General features: G+C 44.1%; 1 protein-coding gene across 2 annotated transcripts in view; it reads left to right on the top strand.

Annotated features, from left to right (window-relative positions):
* The window catches only part of agap1 (ArfGAP with GTPase domain, ankyrin repeat and PH domain 1), a 136,792-nt gene that overhangs the window by 28,491 nt on the left and 86,106 nt on the right, over positions 1-22,195 (top strand). Inside the window, exon 1 of one of the 2 annotated variants that reach the window (XM_026361006.2) lies at positions 6,843-9,062. The exons of the other annotated variant lie outside the window; for it this stretch is intronic. Within the exon in view, the coding sequence (XP_026216791.1) occupies positions 7,835-9,062 (1,228 nt within the window). The 5' untranslated portion in view covers positions 6,843-7,834. Of the gene's footprint in view, positions 1-6,842; positions 9,063-22,195 lie in introns of those variants that run through there. 2 annotated transcript variants of the gene reach the window in all.

The following is a 22,195-nucleotide window of genomic DNA, read 5'->3' as shown; positions in this document are numbered from 1 at the left end:
AACACATTTATCAGACGTTTATTTTAATTACTGATCAGAAAGCAGCAAAAAGAAATAAAGACAGGCTCAAAAATCGAAATCATATGTAAATCATCACTTTAAACTGTTTGACCTGGACTTTAAACATTTCTGATCATCTGCAGGTTTTTCTTCTGTCTCATTTTGAATTCATACATTTCTGAAAACAAACAAAACATCACAACAACCCACACACCTTTAGGGTGTGACGAGGGAGAGGAGGCAGCTGATGCCCCAAATCCCTGAAGAGATCAGACTAGACTCCAGCTAACACACACAATACGCAGAAATGAAGAACCACACACGGTTGTAGTTTTAATCCCTGGCTACAATAGGAAGCAGATGCTCGGCTGCAGATGGAGCTCACGTAACGCTGCGTTAGAACAAGACGGACGATTGGTCCGGGCACAGGAAGTGCAGAGGAGGAGGTGGTGCAGGAAGAGTGGATAAGGATGACGAGGACAGCTGGGAGCTGAGTGACAACAACACTTAGACAAATCCCAAAGCACAGAGGTAGGAGGAGGAATCGGAGCAGGTGGAAACTCACAAATACATCAGACCAAGATGTTTCTAAGAGTTTTCTGATTTCTCCGCGGTCGTGTAAAGCTGCAGCCGACTGAACATCAGTGCAGTTGCTGATTCTCTCTGTTTCTGATGATGCTCTGGAGCTGCTGATGTAAATGCTCTTCACGAGTAGATGCTCTCTTTGCACACGCTCAGTGACGTCACCTCGCACTTCGTCCAGCACTGGTGAAATGCCCCGGCTCCTCTGTCTCGCCTAGTCCTCGTGGGGAGTTTTGTGGTGGTTTGGTGCTCATCTCCGTTTCGCCCCCTCCCTCCCATCTCTCACACATTCAGACCCATCAAGTGCCAGGCCAGCCGTGCCGGTCTCCATGGCAACAGACCGGCGTCTGGAACGCGGGGTGGGGCAGGGCAGGTCTTTAGCTTCTTCTCATTTTTACCTCGTTCATTCTTCTTCATAGAAGACGACTGCACACACACCAACAACACCTCCAACAGAGTCTTATTTAAATACACGTCGACATTACCGCTCCACTTCCTTCACTGTGTGCACGCTTGTGTCCTGACTGTTAGGTACCCAGGTGCGTGCAAATGCAGTCACTGTGTGGACTCTGGTTCCTGTTGGGAACAAAAACACGTCCTCGAGGAAGTGACTGAGCACAATGAAGGCTTGGTCCTCCTGAGTTACTGTAGCTCAGAGCAACATATTAGGTGTCTCTCATCATCAAAATGTGACTCTGATCTGGTCTGTTTATGCTCATCCACCTGAACCAGTGATCAGTATTCTTATTTTCATATTTGAATAAACCGAAAAGAATAAAACATAGAAACATTACTGGGTTATTAAGACCTGTGGTTTGGTATCCAGCTCTGGTAAAACATCAGGAAATCACAGAATAACTGAATATGTTCTAAAAATGTGCAAAGAAATCAGATCTTATTGCACATTTCTATATATTCTCTAATGCGCCTATACGCTGTGATTACAGATTTCATTTACTTTGTCTGCACTAAAGTTGAATCTAATCTAATCTGTCAACAACAGCAGCTAAACCAGGAGTCGTCTCCAGGTAAAGATGGAGCCACCGATCTGCAGAAAATCATGAATCATGTTGTGGTTCCTCTGGGGGTGTTTTACAGCTTAGTGCCATACAGATGACACCTTAATAAACGCTTTGTTTAAATTAACAATTTGAATAAACCCTGTGTTCTGTAATAAACCTGCTCTTACCGTCTTCTCTCTTTCTGTCCTCATGTCCTGCTGCTGTTCACCTGTCGACCATCTCTCATCACAGGTAAGAACAGAAACACCTTTCTCCTCCACCTGCTCCACCTGCTGAGCTAAACTGAAGCATCACGTCAGTGTTTTTACACATGTTAAAGTGATTGGCTTTAAAAACATGTCTTCAGTAATCAGCCTTTTCTAATTGGGAGCATTTGTTTTTTTGTGCAGGTGTGTTTTGTTCCTGAGGCTGTTTTGTATTCTCCACTTGTCTTAAACCTTTGTCTGTTCAGGTCTGTGTGTGTGAGCTCTGCCTCTCTTCCCTTTAGTGTGTGTGGACCTGCCTCCTCCTGATGCCAGCAGGGGGCCTCCCTCTGCTTCACCCCCTCCCTCCTCCCTTTCTAACTGACCCATTTTCTCTGTCTCGGGGGGGTGAGGGAGGTGGAGGAGGTGGAGGAGAGGGAGTCGTACCTCTTGCCGCTACTCTCTCGTTCTTTGATGCAGAGAAAAGCTGAACTCCTGCAGGAGGAGGAAGATGAGGGTGTGTGTGTGTGTGTGTGTGTGTTTGATGATGCTCCCTGCTGCGTATTGCCGACTGTCACAGCGACACCTTGTTTCTATTTAACCTGTTGTGATCGTGACAAAGTGTGTGTGTCTTTTACTGTGTACAGTTAATTTCCTTCAGCCGACATGTTGATATAACAACAAATCAGGAATCAAATCCCCCCCCCAGGTGAGGGAGTAGATAACAAGACATTTGACATCAAATAGAGACAATAACAACATGCTGATGTGTGTTTTTGTCTCTAATTAAAAATCAGTGAAATCATGTTTTTATTATTATTCGTTAATATCTTTTGACACTGAAGTTTTATTTTTATTAATATTAAAACATGTCTGCTATATGACCTCACATCAAGCTTTACATAACTTCAGGATCTCAGGAGAAAAAAATGATAAATAAATATCTTTACGTTGTAAAATGAATTTGATGGAGTTAATTCTGTAGTTGGTTTCGAGGACTCCTCATGTCTGTACCCGTCTGTTGTCTCTTCACTGGAGGTGACGTTTAAGACTCTGATCAGGGGCTAAACTGTGTTGTTGTGACTTCTCTGTGGATTAGGGGACACACTCAGATCCAAAAACATTCATCTAACAGATAATCTATGGGAAGGGAGCAGCTATAGAAACAGTTCATATATGTGGAGCGGTGAGAGGAGCCACCCGAGCAGGAACAGGATGATGTGAGGATCATCTGGGTCCATGTTAACTCTGGAATCCGAGCAAAGTTTGTAGAGATGAATGCCTCCATGTTTTGATCCAGTATCCAGTTCTTATTATACATCTATGTGCTGCTGTAGACTGGTCCTCAGCGCCCACCACAGTGTCTGAGAGCAGCAACAAGAGCCAGCGCAGGTCTCACACACAGTTCAGGTCTGTCTGCAGAACTGCTGCCATGTGCAGACGTATTTCATATGATAGAGACAGCAGATGGATGATGAGGAGGAGAAGGCGAAGAGAGGTGTCAGCCAGCAGGAATGTGAACGTATGTTATCGTAGTATGTTGTTAGGAGTCTGGTTTGGAACTATTACTGTGTCTGATGCTGTGGTTACATGAAGAACTTCACAGCGTATACAGAAATGAGCTTTAAGGACTATTTATAAGATCTGATTTGAGTTTTAAAGGACCATATGCAGCTTTCTACTACGTCTGCAGTTCTCGAATTACAATAAATCCAGGTTGTTTTAAACACAGACTTGTTAAAAACCTGATTTTGAAGATCAAATATTCCATTTAGCAGCCTCCTTGTTGTATGTATCTATATTTTTACTGTTTTTCATGACGTTCCCTCCTGCCTGCTGTCGTTGACCCTGGTTAACCCTTGTGGGTCCAGCAATCCCCATTTCAAATTTCCAGCTGCTTTCTGTTTTCCTAAAAACAACATCACAGTGACCTCCTCTTTCTGGAGCTGATGTGTTGGTCCACATTCACTCCAGGGTGTATAAGGGGGGGCGAAGGCGGCTGTAGGCTGCAAGTCCTGATAAGGACTTTAGTGTCTCCAGAGACCTGTGGACGGATTAAAACCCTGCAGACCTCTGCGCTTGTTCAATTTGCTTCACTTTGATTCAAACTTTATGCTTCCTCCGGGACAGCATTAGGAGATAAGGTGAATATTGGAGTGCACGCTGGAAGCTTAAACTCAAAGTAAAATAACCTTTACCTTTTTGTCCATATAAAAAAACTGAATTCACATTTCTGCCTTTGTCAAAATGCCTAAAACCAACCGGCGTTGTTCTATTTGTGTCTGCAAACATGTCGTTCACAGGGGATGATCCAGGCAGTCAGGAACGAAAGTTTACATTTTTATTTGACTTGGGCTCAGTCGGAGGTTTCGCCACAATTACAGCCTGACAGTCAGAGAAGGAGATAGAGAAAAGGGAGCCGGGAGAAACTGCGGCGTGCTCTTTTGCTGTGTTGACTTTTAAAACCTCTCAGCAGAAATGTTTCCTCCACCACTAAATGATGCCTCCGACCAGATTGTGTTGCATTTTATTTTGTGTCGCTGACTTCATCAGTAACTGAAGCTGGTTTTTCAGGACATGTAGACAAAAGGAGGCCTCGGGCAGATCTCACAGCTCCCGTCAGACTCCGTGCTGAGAAGGACGAAGCTAATGATGCTTAGTGCTGCTCAGAACCAAGTATCTGCAAAGATTCAGTAAAGTCTGTGATCTGCTTCACACCGATTCGAACTCTTCTTCTAATTATCATCAGTTCATCTTAGTGCCCCTGATGAACTAAAACACAAACTGTACGTTCTCTTTACTGCAGATAACTTCAGTAGGATTTTCCCCTGTCATTTATCTGAGGCCCCAGTTTGTGGAGGACAGGTGGTCCTCTGTTTACACCCCCACCCCCCTGTGCTTCATCTGGGCTAAGTGAAGCAAAAACCATCAGCTGAAATTAGGGAGGAGTCTCTGTAAACAAGGAAAAGTAGACTTTACCGTTAATGCTCATATTATATTAAAATATAATTTTACTGTTTATTACTTAGTTTTTTATATTTTACTTAGTTTTTTATATTTTACTTAGTTTTATATATTTTACTTAGTTTTATATATTTTACTTAGTTTTATATATTTTACTTAGTTTTTTATATGTCAGAGTGCAGATTGGAAGTGGAGAAACCCTCCCACATGATGCCGGTTCTACTCGTAACCTCCCTGCACATCCTGACAGATCTCTGCAGCGACAGAAAGTCTTCAGCTGTCGCAGCATCACACACATTATCACACAGCTTTGAGCGCGAGCATCGACTCGATAAGAGGACGATTCACACCGGATGAAACGCTGAAGAGGTGCGTTTGATGATGCGCTGGAGCAGCCTGCGTTGGCGTGTAATTTACCATCTCCAGTTTGCTTCAGCCTCCCACATCCTCGTATCCTCGTGTGATGTTTCCTTGTATGAAGACAGAACAGCCGTCTTTCCCCCCGCACACACACACACTTGCTTCTCTTAGCATTCCTGTCCAGCTGTGTTTCCACAAACGCACATGTGGCAGCTTCACACACACACCGTCTGCTTTCATGTGAAGCTGATGCAGTTTTCTTTTGATGTTCGGTGTCAGACATCCAGGAGCGACACAGGAGCAGAGATAGTGGGAGCAAATTAAATGTGCAGACGAGAAGATGATGTTATGGGAAATATTTCCTCAGTGCGTGTTTGTGTGTCACGTCTAAAATGAGTGAGGTGAAAGGAGAAAGTTGCCGACGGCTGCTTCTCTAATCTTGATTAATCCTAGTAATAATCCAGCAGGCGTTAGAGGCCGGGTTTTGGTGGGATGGAGGTGGAGGGGACGGCAGAGGGTGGGGGAGATAATCTCCCCTCCTCCTTCTGCACCGACCTGCTCCCCTGAGATGGAACAAGTCAGATGAAAGAAAGTGCTGAGAAAACGAGTTTCCACTCCGGATTTCACTTGAAAGATTTTCATTTAGGAGATGATCAAAGAGATGCAGGTCACGTCACAACAACCCGAACAGCCGCTTTCTGCCTCCACCTCAGCTATTTTAAAGTTGTGACACAGTGACGGAGCTGCAGAGTGTTCACGTTAACACCAAACTGCTCCCAGGAGTTGTTCGTGTCACAGTGAGCAGATGCTTTTGTCACTTTGGGTCCTGCTAAGTCTATAGGTATTTGTGCAACATAGAAAACTTTGAGGATACTGGGATAATAAGAACAAGCTGAACATGAAATGATTGCAGGATGTTTCCTGAGGCCACTTTTCTGTGTGTTTCTGTTTCTTTGATGAAAATCTGCAGCAGATTTTTACATCAACAATTCAGTCGCCCACTCAGCTCCAGCGTTAAATGAATGTGTTTGCTTTCTTCTAAATAAATGTCACAGGCGACGTTCACATTTAATCAGGGCTTTAAATTCAGCATCCTAACACCGCTCTGTGTCATGCAGCTGGTATTTCCACCTCTGCTTGTAGCTGCAGATATGATATCGCCGCTGCCTCCATGGCTGCACAGGGAGGCTTTAAAGAGTCTGACAGACAGAGAGGAGGAGGAGGAGGAGGAGGAGGAGGAGGCTCCACCCTGCTCATAGAAACTGCTGCAGGCAGGAAAACACGAGGTGGAGTCTGTGGATGTTGTTGACATGAAACTGTTGGTGTCCTGCTGACCCAAATTTAGATTTCTAGATTTGAAAAGTCTTAAATGATTCTGATGAAAATGTTTTATCTCATATAATCACAACATCTTATGGAGGATTTTCAAATTAGTACATTTCCTTGTACCAGTCGACTAATCACCTGTTTGTTACCTAAGTCCAGCGCATATTTCATGATGCACATTAAAGACTCGGACTGTGTTTGGATATGTTGTAGTGAAACACATGATGTACTGTTGAGCCAGGTTATGTTTCAGAGAAGGTTTAATTCAGTACAAGTGTAAACTGAAACATATAAAACCTGTGACTGAAAGCTTTTGAATCCATTTAAATGATTACAATCATTTAAATGGATTCTGCTTACAGTCCTGTCTAATTAGTGAACTGTGTGTGTGTGTGTGTGTGTGTGTAAAGGGTAAAATTAAAGGATCAGATTATGATTTCCAGCAGGATGAACATGCTGACACCACGGTGAGACATAAATATGTGTTAAGTTTATTGTGCCGTAGTTTTGTAATGAGAATAACAAACGTGTTTTTGGTGCACCTCGTTGTAAAGTCCGGCTCCTATTCACCGTCCCGCTCCGTGTTTCCCATCCCCCCACGCTGCTGCTGGCCGGTCGGTGTCGGTGTCGGTGCGTGGAGCGCAGTGTGCTCACGGAGCAGCGGGGGAGGGAGTGGGACCGGGGCTCCGCGGTGCCTGGTGTCACTTTCAGGGCAAAGCAGGAGCAGAGGGAGGAGGACGGAACCGGGCCGCGGCTCTAAACCCAGGAACCTTTGAATCTCAGCTGAATCCGCTCCGAGGTGAAGGAGCTCGACCGGCTGCGCCGCGGGCGGTGTGCGCACACAATGGGAGACGACGCACTGGCACCGTCCGGGACGCAGCTCTAGAATAATATTTACCCCTCGCTTTTGTTTGTAATGGAGACGCGGATACTGGAGCAGGATCCAGAGCTGTCAGCGGGACGCACGGCGGAGGACTCCCGGTGGTAAGGACGTGTCTGTGGGGCAGAAGAGCTTCTACGTGCCGGGCAGAAGCCCCGGAGGAGCCGAGGACGCTCCGCTCCGCCTGTTTGTTGCATTTGTTCCCAGTTAACATTCCGCTCGGATGAAAACCGAATGTGTTTCCTGCGTCAAAGTCCGCGCTCTGTGCACATGTGGATGAGGGAAACGCCAGCTTTCACTGGTGCTTCTGAACATGTTCAAAATTGATTTACTGTTGGTTTTAACTCCATTTACCAAATCTGCCGAGAGAAGACATTAGAATAAAACTAGAGAATAACGACAGGATCATTTAGTGATTTAATAGATCACTGGACTTTAATAAAGTGCAGTGAGGCCACGTTAAAGTTACTCCAGACACACTTTACAGAGAGTTGAGTGCAGGTGACTTTTTATCAGGGATGTATCTTCTGGACAGTAACTGCACTGACAGGATGGAGAGGGGCACGCCTCAGAGGAAAACCGTGTACCGGATCTCCCTCACCCTAGTGAAGAGGGAGAGTTTGGATGATGAGGGAGGTGTGTCGGGCCCTCAGCGTGTGGAGAACCCCAAGGTGTGCGCCTTCCGGCGTGAAGGCTCTGTAGAGATCCAGCGGAGCGGCCTGCTGGAGCAGCTGAAAGAGGTCGAGGACGAGTCGGACGACTTCTCTGCGTCGCATAGCCACATGAGGAACTTCAGGACGTTCAGTACAGGGCAGCTGGAGCTGGGACAGCTCAAACTATCCAGGAATCATCACTTACAGAAAGAGCTGAAGGAAAAGGCCACTAGCCCGTTAGTAGAGCATGGAAAAGAGAGTCCAGAGAACGTGTCACCGCAGAGTAAAGAGGAGACACAGGTGGAGAGCAGAGTGCAGGAAGCAGAGGACTCACACAGACTCACAGAGGAGATTTGCTCTGAAACACCACAAACAGGTGCTGCTGTGGAGAATGGCAGCGTGAGTACAACGATGAGACTCCTCAAAGCAAAGAGCATGGAGGAGAGGAGCTCTGATCCTCCTCCGAATGAAGATGGGAAGATGCCACACTCCAAGAGTAACGGGAAAGCAGCACCAGAGACCCCCCCTCTGAAGCAGCCGCCTGGTTTGCTACGTCGCAGCTTCAGCTTCAGACACTGGACAGGCGGCGAGCTGCTGCGTCTGAGGGCGCTTTCCAAAGACAAACACCACAGCAGCTCTGGATGCATCAGCCACGACACCGGGCGGGACGGTGGCGAGAAGGACACGGAGGCTGCTGTTGAGTCTCGGTCTTCCCGCCTCTCTGACCCCACCAGAGAGAAGAGCCGGACTCTGGAGGTGGGCGCCATTCTGAACAAGACAGACTCCATGTCTGAGCTGAGCCGCTGGGAGAGGGCACGAGGCGGGAAAAACCGGACGCTGGACAACAGCGACCTGCTTCGAATGGCAGCCGAGAATGACAGCTCAGGAGGGGGGTTCTTCCTGCGGGGAGGAGGTGGTCGCTCCAGTGAGAGGCGCCTGGTTCGCTTCTTCAGCGGGATCTTCTCCAGAAGGGATGGGGCGTCCACTTCGACACCAGTAGGAAGTCCCAGCATCAACCGGTCCCTTCGCCGGACCAGAAGGACGGCGTTGTCACAGTCCAGCACCGAGAGCATGAACGGAGGAAGCACTGATGGTAAAAACACATCTCACGTCTCCCTGTGTATGTGTAATGAATTCACAGCCCCCTCATCATGACAGGCTGTGACTGTAAACATGAGTTCAATGAAAGTGTCAGACACACTTCTTTTAATAACAACCCTCTTTAACCCTCGTGTGTCTTTTACTCTTTAACTTTGAAACATTATCTGAATTTAACTAAGAGTGTTAAAGTTGAAACAGTGGGGGAGAAAGCATCAGGGTGTGTGTGTGTGTGTGTGTGTGTGTGTGTGTGTGTGTGTGTGCGTGTGTGCGTGTGTGTGTTTGTCATGAGCTCCAGTTATTTGTTTTGGACAGCAGGGTGATGTTTGGATGCGACAGCGACGACCAGCCGCTGCTGTTTGTCTTTCATTACTCTGACTTTAGTTTTCAGGCTCCTGCAGTGACAAAGCCCAAAGAAAAAAAAGAGTTTTAAAGACAGAAACATGCAGTTTGTGCAGGTGATATGAAACTCATCGCTGCAGAGCTGTAAAACCATCTCACCTTGACACAAAAGACAAGATAGACAGGAGACAAAACAAGAAGAACATCCTCAAAAAGACAAGCAAGCATGGAAAAATGTGTTTAAAATAGCAGTGAGGGAGAAAATGAAGTCAGAGAGGAAGTAGGAGCAGGGAGCAGAGTTCGACTTTGACCCTGGAGGTCGACCTTGATTTCTCTTATACCTTTATTCTTAAAATAAAACACAGAGCGTCTGGACGTGTGGGTGAAGTCAGAGCAGCTTCAGTGAGGTTTTAACAGCTGGACAATACCAGTGCTCGCTTTTTATCTGCAAACAACGTCAGCATCCTATTTCCATCGACATGGGACGAGTGGAAAACATGGTGATAGAGAGACAAGAGAGAGAGAGAGAGAGACAGGGAGAGAGAGACAGGGAGAGAGAGACAGGGAGAGAGAGAGAGAGAGACAGGGAGAGAGAGACAGGGAGAGAGAGAGAGAGACAGGAGAGAGAGAGAGAGAGAGAGACAGGGAGAGAGAGAGACGAGAGACAGAGAGACAGGGAGAGAGAGAGACGAGAGACAGAGAGACAGGGAGAGAGAGAGACGAGAGACAGAGAGACAGGGAGAGAGAGACAAGAGACAGAGAGACAGGGAGAGAGAGAGACAGAGACAGAGAGACAGGGAGAGAGAGAGACAGAGAGACAGGAGAGAGAGAGAGAGACAGAGACAGAGACAGAGAGACAGGGAGAGAGAGAGAGAGAGAGACAGAGAGACAGGAGAGAGAGAGACGGAGACAGAGGACGGAGGGAGAGAGAGACGAGAGACAGAGAGACAGGGAGAGAGAGAGAGAGGACAGAGAGACAGGGAGAGAGAGAGACGAGAGACAGAGAGACAGGGAGAGAGACAGGGAGAGAGAGAGACGAGAGACAGAGAGACAGGGAGAGAGAGACAGAGAGACAGGGAGAGAGAGAGACAGAGAGAGACAAGAGATAGAGAGACAGGGAGAGAGAGACAGAGAGAGACAAGAGATAGAGAGACAAGGAGAGAGAGACAAGAGACAGAGAGAGAGACAGGGAGAGAGAGACAGGGAGAGAGAGACAAGAGACAGGGAGAGAGCGAGGAAGTGGATTTGTTCTGTTCACAGCTGCTCAGACAGATGTGTGTCTTCTTTCTCTACCACCTTCTCCACAGATGTGTGATCTTCCAGCTGCAGCAGCAGAAGTTTCACATGTGGACACACCACACACCACACACACACACACACACACACACCACACACACACACACACACACACACACACACACACCCCGAGCTCCTGAGGACAGAGTTCATTCTGTTTCACGGCTGACCGTAGAACCAGCTTCACAGTCGCACCTGAAATAGAAACAGCACATTTAGGACTGGGTTTGGAGTTATACTGCTGTTATTCTAGTATTCAGCAGTGTAGTATTACACATAATAATAATACTTCACTACTTGAAGTCCTGCATTTAAAATCCTAATTAGCAGTATCTAAAATAAAAGTACTTAACTGAACATATTATTCTTCTGTTATTATACGCAGCGTATACTATTATCACGCTGTTATTAATGGTGCATAAATAGATATATCAATTCTAATTTTACAGTTGATGGTGGTGGAGTTAATTTACCTACTTAATCAGTAGAAAATCACAGTTGATTTACTTTTTCCTCCATGTACATTAAAATAAACCCATAACTCTTCAACATGTAGCTACTGTTCTGCATTTGTAAACTGCAGATCGTTTGTCTTGTCTTATAGTTTTTCCCCATAAGTCACGACCAGATATCTTTGTGCCCATATTCTCCACCTTTACCTCAGCCTCTGTTGAGGAGAGCTGAGCTAGAGCCGGTCTTCTTCACTCCCATCCATTCTAGTTAGACCACTTGATGTGTCGTGTAACACAGGGATCAACAGTTAGGGCCAAAAATGACATGATCCTGGCCTTTTGATGATGTCACATAAAGCATTTTAACCTAGTTTGCCATCATGTGCTTATTAAAATGTGATTATTTAATTCTGTCCTACAGAAAAACATACTAAACAAACCATAACAAACTTTCCTGCATAGAAGAAATATGTGCTGAATAAATATGTAGTTCGTGGACGTTTATGTTTGGTTCATAAACACAGCAGAGACGGAGCAGAACCTTATTGTGTCTCTGTGATGAAGAATTAGTTAAGAGATGTTCTGCAGCTCTGTTTTCTCATTTTTAGTAACATGTTTGTTCTTCTCTGGTTCACACACACACACACACACACACACACACAAATACAGACTTACTTTTCTTTGTTCCCAGATAAACATCACACATTTGAGCGATGCTGGTCCAGACTAAGGTGTTTCAAAGTTGATTTAACCTTTGTTCGTTACAGAACACTGAGCATCTTTAAATATGATCACGTCAGTGATGAGTCTACAGAGAAAGTAAAGCTTTATTCTTTAGGACATTTGTGACCTTTCCTCTCTCAGAGGATTCTCCAGGTATTTTTTCAGGATCCTAGAGGTTGACGAACAGGTTTAGCAGTTTGGGTCTGACGTGAGGAGGTGGGGCGAGCGTTGGACAGAGAGCACGGCTTTCACATTTCTGGGATTCCTGAGACGTGTTCAAAGGGGCTGCAGGTCACATCAGCAGTACTGGTTAATGAGCTGCCAGACGATGTGTAACCTGTGTTTGTATTGGCGTGGCGTCTGAGGCAGAGGCTGATACCAAGTTTGTCTATTTACCGACACTCTGTTGGTCTATTTAAACATTAAAAAAATAACATTAAATCATATCTACTCACATGTTTTGGCTTTTTCACTCTTGACCTGACAGTAAGACAAAGGTGATAATCTGCATGTGGTGATTTGTTATTCTGCAGACGGACAGGGAACAAGACAAGTCATGTTCAGACACATACGTTAATACATTTAAAACAGGAAATAACAGTCAGATGATATGTACGAGCACCAAATGTGCATTCGCATATATGTCACATGTGCAGACATGAGCGCGTGTAAACATCTAAGAATGGAAAAAGGACACACGGAGGAAAAGACACTGAGGGAAGTAGAAGAAAAGGAAGTAAGAAAGGGTGGAAAGGAAGGAGGGATGAGAAGGAGGAAACAATGGAGGAGGGAACAGAGAAATGTGTGGAAGAAGTGATAAGTGAAAAATGAGACTAAATGAGGGAGATGATCATAAAGAGGACGGGGAAGAAGAAGGGAAGGAATGAGGAGATCTAATGATAGGAAAGAAGGAAAAGAGGATGGAAGGAAAGGAGGAATGCAATGGAGTAGACAAGTTAAGAAAGGAAGGAATAAAAAGAGAAGGACAAAGTGTAGAAATAAGGAGATAAGGAGGGAGGAATGAAGGAAAGAAAAAAGGAGAAAGGAAAACGGAAGAGGGAAAAAAGAAAAGAGCAACGTAAACAACAAACACTAATAATAGTAAAGGAAGGAAAGACAAGGAAAGGAATGAAGGCAGATAACTAAGGATGCAGCAGAAGACGTATGCTGCTGCTGTGATGCAGCGTTTTCTCCGAACACGTTTTACCCCTCTTATACCCTTTGTTGAGTGTGTGTCTTTGTGAGGACCAATTACTGTTTCAGACCCTGAGAGGACATTTTGGTGTCGGCCCCGTTCCTTCAGATGAATAACTGACTCTAGGTTTTGGGGCTAAGGTTAGAAAGTCAAGGAGGTTACCATGCACAGCAACCTCCAAAAATGATGCTCCTGTGAAGTGGAGTTCTTTTAAAACAAATTAGTTGAACAGGAATAGAAAATATATTTTTTAAGTTATAGACGTGGAAGCGTATGCAGAGCTAGTTTAAAGTGAAGCAGAGAGAGATCAAGGCTTTGACTAAGAAAGAGCTTACAGCTGTGAAGTCAGAGCATTTGGGCGGAGTGTGATGTTAGAGATAGGAGATACACTGATGGAAACATAGCTCTAGTAATTGACAACTGCGTGTGTGTGTGTGTGTGTGAGACTTTTGACACACATGTAATGCACATTACTTCTGCATGGCTGTGGATATAGGTCACACACACGCTGAGACCCTCCGCCCTGAATACACACCCACATTCACACCCTTTCATGCACACGTTCCCCCACATGAATTCCCTACAGAAGGCTGCTCTCCAACCAGTAGACTCCATTAAGACGCAGTGAGGTCAGGAGTGTGAGGGTGTGCAACACATCAGGTCTCAACAAACGACCTCTTATCTACTTCCTGTAGCATTTAATCACTTGTTAAAGTTAAAATCTTAAAACGATCCAGAAGATTTTAAAAGTTGTTTTAAAGAACTGAGTAAAATTTAGCTTTTGTGCAACTGACCAGATTGTTTTTGAACAGTTAGGAGAAGCTGTGAGGATACATTCACAAAGCAAACGATGCTAAAATGTTAGCATGAGACCTACTTTCACTCAGTGTTGTATATGCCAATGTGTTAGCATGTGTTAGCACGACTTCTGAGGGTGTTGCTTTACTGGAGTTTGGTGTTGTGGTCATGAAGGTGAGGAACCAAAGACTGTGAGACATCAGAACCGGGCCAAGGTCTGTCCTGGTTCTCTGAGTGTGAGTTGCCGACTGGGACTTTATTTCTGTCTGTCCACCTTAACTGCTCTATTCTGACTGGATCATTTCTACAGGGAGGTCAGTGGAGCGTGGTGTGTGTGTGTGTGTGTGTGTGTGTGTGTGTGTGTGTGTGTGTGTGTGTGTGTGTGTGGTTACTTTAGGTCTTGGTAGTTACATCTTCTTGAAATTGTTCTTGTTCATGAAAAGCCTCCATATAAATCCTTTTTGAAGAACTGCTTGTGCTTCACAGAGGTGATGTGAGGATCTGATGTATGTTGTATATTTATTATTCACTGTACAAGTGCTTTGACCACCAGTAAGGTAGAAAGTGCTATACTCTGACTCTGGCTTTTCTGAAGTCATCACAGTGTCAAGAAACAGCTTAATATTTGTCATCAGCACAATAAATATGATTAAAATTAGGGTTTAAAACATCAGCTTGTGCTGTTCATTACAGCCATCACCGATCATACACAGATACTCATTAATCACTTTACTTATTTTTCAAGAAAAGAACTCCAAACATTTGAAGGTTAAAGCTTCTCACTTGTGATCTCACTTTTATGCTGCTGTTCCAACAAAACGGGGATTCTGAATAAAACATCGTGGACTTTAGGAGGTTATATCGAGCAACTTTTAATTCTTTTATAGAATTAATCATGAGTTGCAGCCCCACTGTGTTGCTGCTGGTTGATCCGACTCTCACTGAACTTCCTCGTAGTTCCAGGTTCACTTTGAAGTTTCTCTGCTCCATGTTAATGTGCTGAACGTTATTCAGGCTACATGTGTGTGAATATCAATGTGTGAATATAAATCAACTGTGCTGCTGCTTCCACATCTGCCTCATTTCTGTCTCTCTGCTGTTTCACTCACTGCTCCTTCTTTCTCTCTCTCGCTCCTCCATCAGTCTTTTTGACTTTTCAACCGGCTGCTGTGTTGCCCCAGTCGCTGGAGGTTGTTCTTGGGTCAAAGAGCACGTGTGGGAGGTCTGGATCTCTCGATCTCTCCTCCTCCTCCTCCTCCTCCCCCACTTCCTCTTCAGACCCAAATTGGACCTTGTGGCCAGTCAGTGTGTGGTGCAGAGAGACATGCTCCCTTATTTGAACAAGCCTTTAGAAGCAGTGAAGTAGCACATTCCACCTCCCTGTTAAACTGCAGCAGAGTGTGTGTTTCTTTAAGCCTTGTACTTTATGCTTCATCGCCAGCAACCTCACATCCTGACAGCAATTGCACGTGTATGTGTAAGACGTTGTCCTTTACTGTCGTCCCCTGATATGATTGTTTTATGGATCTGTGTGTCTCTTTGACCTTCACATTGTTGTGAATTGCTAAAATGATCAGTCAATTGATGAACCTGTCAGTGTAGAGGAAATGTATTCAGTCTCAGTAAACCGGTCCCTCTCCATGATCGGACTTAATGAAAATTGATTCACTGTTGAAGTCATTAATCAAGTTAAATGTGGATTTTCAGCTTCTTTGTTATTCAGATTCAAGTTTATTTTCACTTTAACATATTTACATCATATACATATTCATTTGATTTACGTGTGACATGATGAAACATAAGAACAAACTATTGCGGCTGAGATTTGTCATCAGTAGGTTCAACAGTACAGATTGTACTAAATATTTTATAATCAACACCTGCTAATCATAGAGTTTAGTTTTAAATATATAAATATATATAATTTTTCTCATTTGAAATTTCCATTTCAGTTGTTGTTTAATAGTTCAATAAAGAAAAGACCTGAACCTATATTATTTAATCTGTACTTCTGCATTTTGTAGTCTGCACGCTGTCGCGACTACATTAGGCTGCTTCAATCACAATTTTGCATTGAAATGGAAGAAATCAGCGTCTCCACATGGTCTCATGAGAGGGTTGCTCTTTTCTGAAGTTGATATTCCCAAAGATGTGCTCTGACAGGCTGGATGTTACAAGGATACGCAGAAAAGATCAAGATCTGTGATGCAGTGTGAAATTTACACATAGGACACAAACAGTATTTATTTCTAAGCTTCACAAACTTATTTTTACTTTATGTGTGTATGAGGGGCTGAGACTCTCTTAGAACTGGGCTCTCTGCTTGAGGTGACTGGAGAATGACACTGGGAAAACACATACGACCACAACACCAACTAGTTGATAACTAATATACTAACTAAGTTGGTTTTCCATTATAGTGGACTGATCACGAGGTAGTAATGTAGTAGTAGTAGCAGTAGTAAAATCCGCTAATGCTCATACTTACAGATATAAATAGATAAAGTTAATAAAATTCATCACTACTAATCAACACCGGTTATCAACCTGTGTGTTTTGTCTCGGCCTGTGTCATGTCTACCACCGGCTGAGCGATGTTTGTGTGCCAGCTCAGCGTCACATCATTCTGCCTCTCGCTGGTTAAAGCCCTTACATAAGGCTCAAATCCATCAGAGGACAGATGACGAGGACGCTCGCTGACGCACATCGAATCCTTTCATACCCAGCATGAGCACCAAAACACTGAGTTTACATTTTAAAAAGCACATTTCCACATACGGTACAGAAAGAACGCCTGCTGTGAGCAGGCTCAAACACACACACGTGCCTCTGTAGTGGAGCTGTCCTCCTCCTCGTCATGTTTCAAAGCAGAACCAGTAGTTGAGGAACAAAGGGAGCTGTAATCAGAGAGGAAGCAGAGCAAGCTGCTGGATGTAAAGATGCTAATAAGCCTGAAATTAACCTGAACATCACTAGTTTGTTTGTACAAGCAGAAACACCAGTTTACAACCAAAACACGGCCATATGTTGTCAGCCACTCCGCAGCTTGTGTGTGTTGCCTTTAAGCGGCACTTTTACTACCTTTGTCTTTGTGAGCTGACGTTGAACTGAGACATGATCCTGAATGTCTGGCAGCGCTGGTTAGTCTGGGAGCTGTGGGTGGACACTGATGGCATTCGGTGCATCAGAGGACATTTGCATGAAGTCCTCGGGGTGTGTATCAGGGTGTCTCCTCTGATATCAGTGCTTCACTTTTGTTGTTGTTAAACAAACATCAGTTCGAGTGAGTAGGAGCCTCTAGCATGTAGCATTAGGCATTAATCATGTTGGAGAGCAGATTAAATTGATGGAACATTGCTACAGCTTGATGTTCATCTTTTTGTTGAATGTTTCCAGGTAACATTCATTGTGTTTCTGAGTTCAGTTTCCTGCCCACGCACGTGTCGTTGTTTTGGGACATCAGCCTGGAGCCTGACTGATGGAGCGTTTGTTCTGACAGCACTTCACTATGTCACTCTGAACTTTTCATTGAAGCAGTGCTGCATAAATCATTGCATTTTCAACATCAACAGTTCAAAGATTTGTTATGCTGGTATGTTTCATTTAAATCCAGAAACGCCAAACGGTCTGTTTTCTTGAAGTAAACATTTAAATATCATTGAATTGTTTGACTCAGTGTGATTCAGAGGTTCAGAATATAACTAAAACCATCAAAATATAGTAACTAATGACTGTATTTAGGCTGCAAAACAACCAGAAACTGCTAGTTTTGTAGATTTTCATGTGGCTTCTTGTTAGTTTATATATGATGAATCCGCCGTTTAGACGATCAAATCTGCAAATGATTATAGATTATTATTCCGCCTGCAACTCGGCAAACAAATTGTCATGCAGGGAAACAAAAAAGAAGAAAAATATACCCCCATTTGCTTCATATCAGCCTCTGCTGAGCTTTGGGTATGATTCTGCACAGAATGAAGTCTGTGCATGCTGTTTCTCATTTTCCTCAGTCACGCTGGGAATAAAAAGTTGTGATGTGAAAAATAGGAAACGTTACAGCGACCAAGACTTGTTCTTAATATTGACACGGGCACATGAATATTCAAGAGTTACATGAAAAATCTGACTCTAAGGCTTGTTCTCAGAGTAAGAACAGTGTGATGTTGCTTTGTTTCTTGGTTAATCAGGAAGATAAGCTCCTAAATACTCTGCACTGGGACACCTGAGTGTGTGTGTGTGTGTGTGTGTGTTTGGGCGTAGATGATGAACCAGTTAGTAGGTGGTGTTGTGACAGCGGGTTTGTTTGATTTGGGATGAGGATGAAAGCTGCCGGCATGCTGCCAGTAAACCAGCCAACTGTGTGCGTGTGTGTGTGAAGGGAAGTGGGGGATGGTTATGTCCAGCTGATTAAAAGACTGATATTTAGGTCAGTCAGTGTGTTTGTATTAAGGTTGTGTGTGATAGTGTGCAGATAGTCTTTATATGTGTTGTGATGCGTGTATTTCTGCACCTGAATGTGTATTTTTACATTTTACAGAACTTAAGACAGGTGGTTCCCAGCGATATGAGAAACAGATGGTCAGCAGAAGGTCTGACGTCTCCTCAGACAGTGTCTTAAAAACATATTGAACCTTTTTTTAATGGTAGGAGAGGTTGTGTCTGTTTGTGGGTCAGGAACATGAAACAGTTTGTGAACTTCAGGTCAAACCAACATCAGATAAAAAGCATGAGTTGGACAGTTTCTGCTTTGCATAATCCCCCTCAGGCCTCAGACAAAGTGTGCCAGTTAATCAGGTCGGAGGAGACTGAACACAGGTCTAAGTGTGAACAGGTGATTTCCAAACTCATCCTGCAGGAACAGCTGGAAAATGGCACGAACGTTGGTTTTTGTGTTAGCTCAAGGGTCAAAGCTGAGCAGACACTGTACAGATTAAAGCTGTGTCCACAGCAGAAGCATGTAGGAGTGTGTTCACTCCCACAATGTGCTGCATGTTGTGTTTACAAAGAGTTCAGAGGGTAAACTACTGTTCAGAACAAATACATTTGATTGTGAAGATGTGGTTAAAAACATTTTAAGGATGCACAATACTTTGGTTACTTATGGTAACCCCGGCTCCATGTTTGTAGGTGTGGTAGTAGCGTTTGAACGCAGCCTGTTTCTGCTGGTTCTACTTGATATGTTCCTCTGTTTTCTGTAGGAACACCTTGGTTTGGTCCACAGATGTACTGTAGCACTAGAAGCTCCATGAGACATGCAGGCAGCCGCAATAGTTGTTCCTGATCTGCGACATTCAGTTTGACGCGGGTGTCGACACTGGTGAAGTGGTGGCTGCCTCCAGCAAACAGGACAGTTTTGCTGCCTTTGCTGTGATGTGTTATAAACTGTAGTGATCTTGTTTGGACGTTGTAGCGCTTTAAGCGAAGTGGCTGAAGTTTTGAAGAACAATATTTCTAATGTATGTGTGCCTTTAAATCTGAAGAGTTACACAAACTAACTCTTCCATTCTCATGTTCGACAACATTTTGTTGTGGCACTCTCTCAGTGGAAGTCAGAATGATTTGATGTTCTGTGTTAACGTGGAGAGTTTTATTGTTTTGACTGTATAGTGGGATCAGTTACTGAACTACAGCTGCTCCCTGTTTCTCTTCTTCTTATTGTCCACTCTGAAGCATCTCTGAACGTTAACTGTGATGAGACTCTCATTTCATAAGTTAATTAAACACGTTTACACTTCATCAGTAGTGGACAGTGTGGTTGTGAATCTAAGGAGTTAAACGTGGCTTTTTGAACCATGCAGACTAGCACTGCTTCACTCTCGGATGTCCTGTCTATACACTCATCTTCACTTTCTCACACACAAACAGCCTCTTTCTCTGACACCTGCCGCGGTCGTTTCAGTTTGCTGCCTCTCATTGCCAGCAGCTCCGGTATCTCAGCTCTCCAGTCCATCGGAGGCTTCGTCCTCTTCACCTCCAGTGGCCTCGGGAACAGCTGGGCCGCCTGCGAGCGCTCCACACAGGGCTCGCTGTTGTCCGTGTGATGGGAAACTGAAGCTGTGCTGTTTGTCGTGGAGCCAGGATTACAGCACTGATGGGAATGTTGTAAAGCTCCTCTTACAGCAGTTTAACACACTGAGACATGGCTGTTGGATTTAGATTGTCTTTTGCTCTACTGTACATCCACGTGCAGATATTATTGACCCTTTCCCTCATTTCCAGCCCACTAATGACACACTCTCATACTGTGTTTACAGAAACGGGTACACAGCCTCGATGCTCTGTGACAGATCTGAGGTCAGAGGAGGGAGGTGGGCTGTAAATGGAGATGATAATGATAATGTTAGAGGACACACTGCTCATACATCAGCATCTTTCCTCGTTACACGGCTGATGATGCTTTTCTGTGCATTTACATTATATTCAGTTTATTCAAACACATTTATTTTTTCCTTAAACTCAACATCAATAAAATCATTATTTTTGTTATTAATTACCACACAAACAGTGGAGATGAACGAATGAACAGGTTTTCAGTTTCTGTTCATCAGCAGTCAGATCTGTTTTACGAATAGTTCAGAACAAACCGTATCCAGCTGTTTGTCATGTAACGGGCTGCAGAGGTGAGAGCAGCAACCGTTTCATGTTTGGTTGTGACACTCTGAGGGCGGCTGTTCATGTTACTAAATACTCCACTGTTGGCACAAACCAGGCGTAAGTTACGTCCTGCTAGGTGACGTCATGTTGCAGAAAAGGTTAAAGCAGATCTGCCTTTTGTTTTTATTCCACACGAGGCTGCGTCGTTTTCACTGAGCCCCCCTGTGGTGCGGATTCCTGCTGCATAAACAATACTCCCTCATTTCATGAATAGGAGGACTGCAGGCTTAAACTGTGCAGTAAAACAAAAACTGTAGTGAAGTGAATTAGTAGATTTTCTTTCAGTGCCAGCACAGAAAGCATGCATACACGTTATTAAAACCAGATCTGTCATCTGTAGCTGGGCTGTTATTGTTAGTTTTTCTCTTCACTGTTGACTCTCACTATATACCCTATGTGTGTGTTATCAGGCTGACTGCAGGTCATGTGTCGACGTCTCGGGAGCCTGCTGTTATAATTACTGCCCCGACCTGCTGCCCTCTGAGTGTGTGTGTGTGTGTGTGTGTGTGTGTGTGTGTGTGTGTGTGTGTGTGTGTGTGTGTGTGTGTGTGTGTGTCTTTATTCAGCTTGACAATGGCCCAGTCGCTGGCATGAATACTAAGCAGCTCCTCACAGCAGACATGCATCAGCCTGCAGGTTCAGAGGTCAGAATAGAAATGTGACACTTAAAAACCTTTGCAGTAAAATGTCACTGGTGAGCTGCAAACTTGATTCCTGCAGTTTTAGTTTTGTTTTCCCTGAAAAATACTTCGACTGCAGGTTTGAGCTGAGCAGCAGTGTGAAGGATGCTGCTTCAGTTCATGAGCAGGTCGGCCTTTGAAAACCTCTTGAAATTCTTGGTGCTTGTAAAGAAGCTTTTTGACAGTTTTCTTCATAATTTAACAAAAAATAGCAGCAACAGTTGCATTTGATGTCCTGTTAGCAAGATAAATTACTGTTATAATTTATTTGTATTCAGACGTTCACTGCATCATGTTAACGTGTAGAAAATATTATGGGCATGATGACGGTAATATGACTTAAAATATATATTTATATATTATACATTTCTTTACTGAGTGTTTTAATTGGAAAATACAGGCGATAATACTGGTACTAGTACTATTACTGTAAAACCTGGAACTTTCTTTTTCTTTTTGGTTGTAACACATAACTGAGAGTAATATAAACGCTACTTAATGCAGAACTAGCTCATCTTTTCCAAACTGTCTGTGCTGCTGCCTTTTTTTCAGCTGCTTTTATCTCGTCTAATTCTCAGCAGATTGTAGATGATTCTAATTTAGCTTTTCTCAGAGTTAGAGTTTCCATCTTTTTATTTCAGTAGACAAAAGCAGTATTTGACCTGATGATCTGGTTTCCTAAAAGTGTCAGATTCCCTCTGTAATGGATACAGGCTCCTCTTCTCCTGTCTTGTTTACAACACCAACATGGCCTCTTTGTCTCGGCTCGTCCACGGTTGGTCGCCTGCCGTCCTCTTCCTGTCTCGACTTCGTCTTTCCCCACATCAGATTTAATCAGATTCTGTGTGTTTGTGTGTGTGAGAACTCCTCAGTGACTACTACAGTCATCAGTCAGACATATGAAGGGGGTGCACACATCAGTCATTAACTCATTAGTGAGTGTGTAGTCACCCACACCTTCACCGTGGCTTCCTGTTTTCCTATTGCA

The sequence above is a fragment of the Anabas testudineus genome, chromosome 2 (genome assembly GCF_900324465.2).
Source record: "Anabas testudineus chromosome 2, fAnaTes1.2, whole genome shotgun sequence".
Taxonomy (NCBI): Eukaryota; Metazoa; Chordata; class Actinopteri; order Anabantiformes; family Anabantidae; genus Anabas; species Anabas testudineus.
Note: the sequence above shows the minus strand (reverse complement) of the source record. Positions and strands in the feature narration are given on the sequence as shown.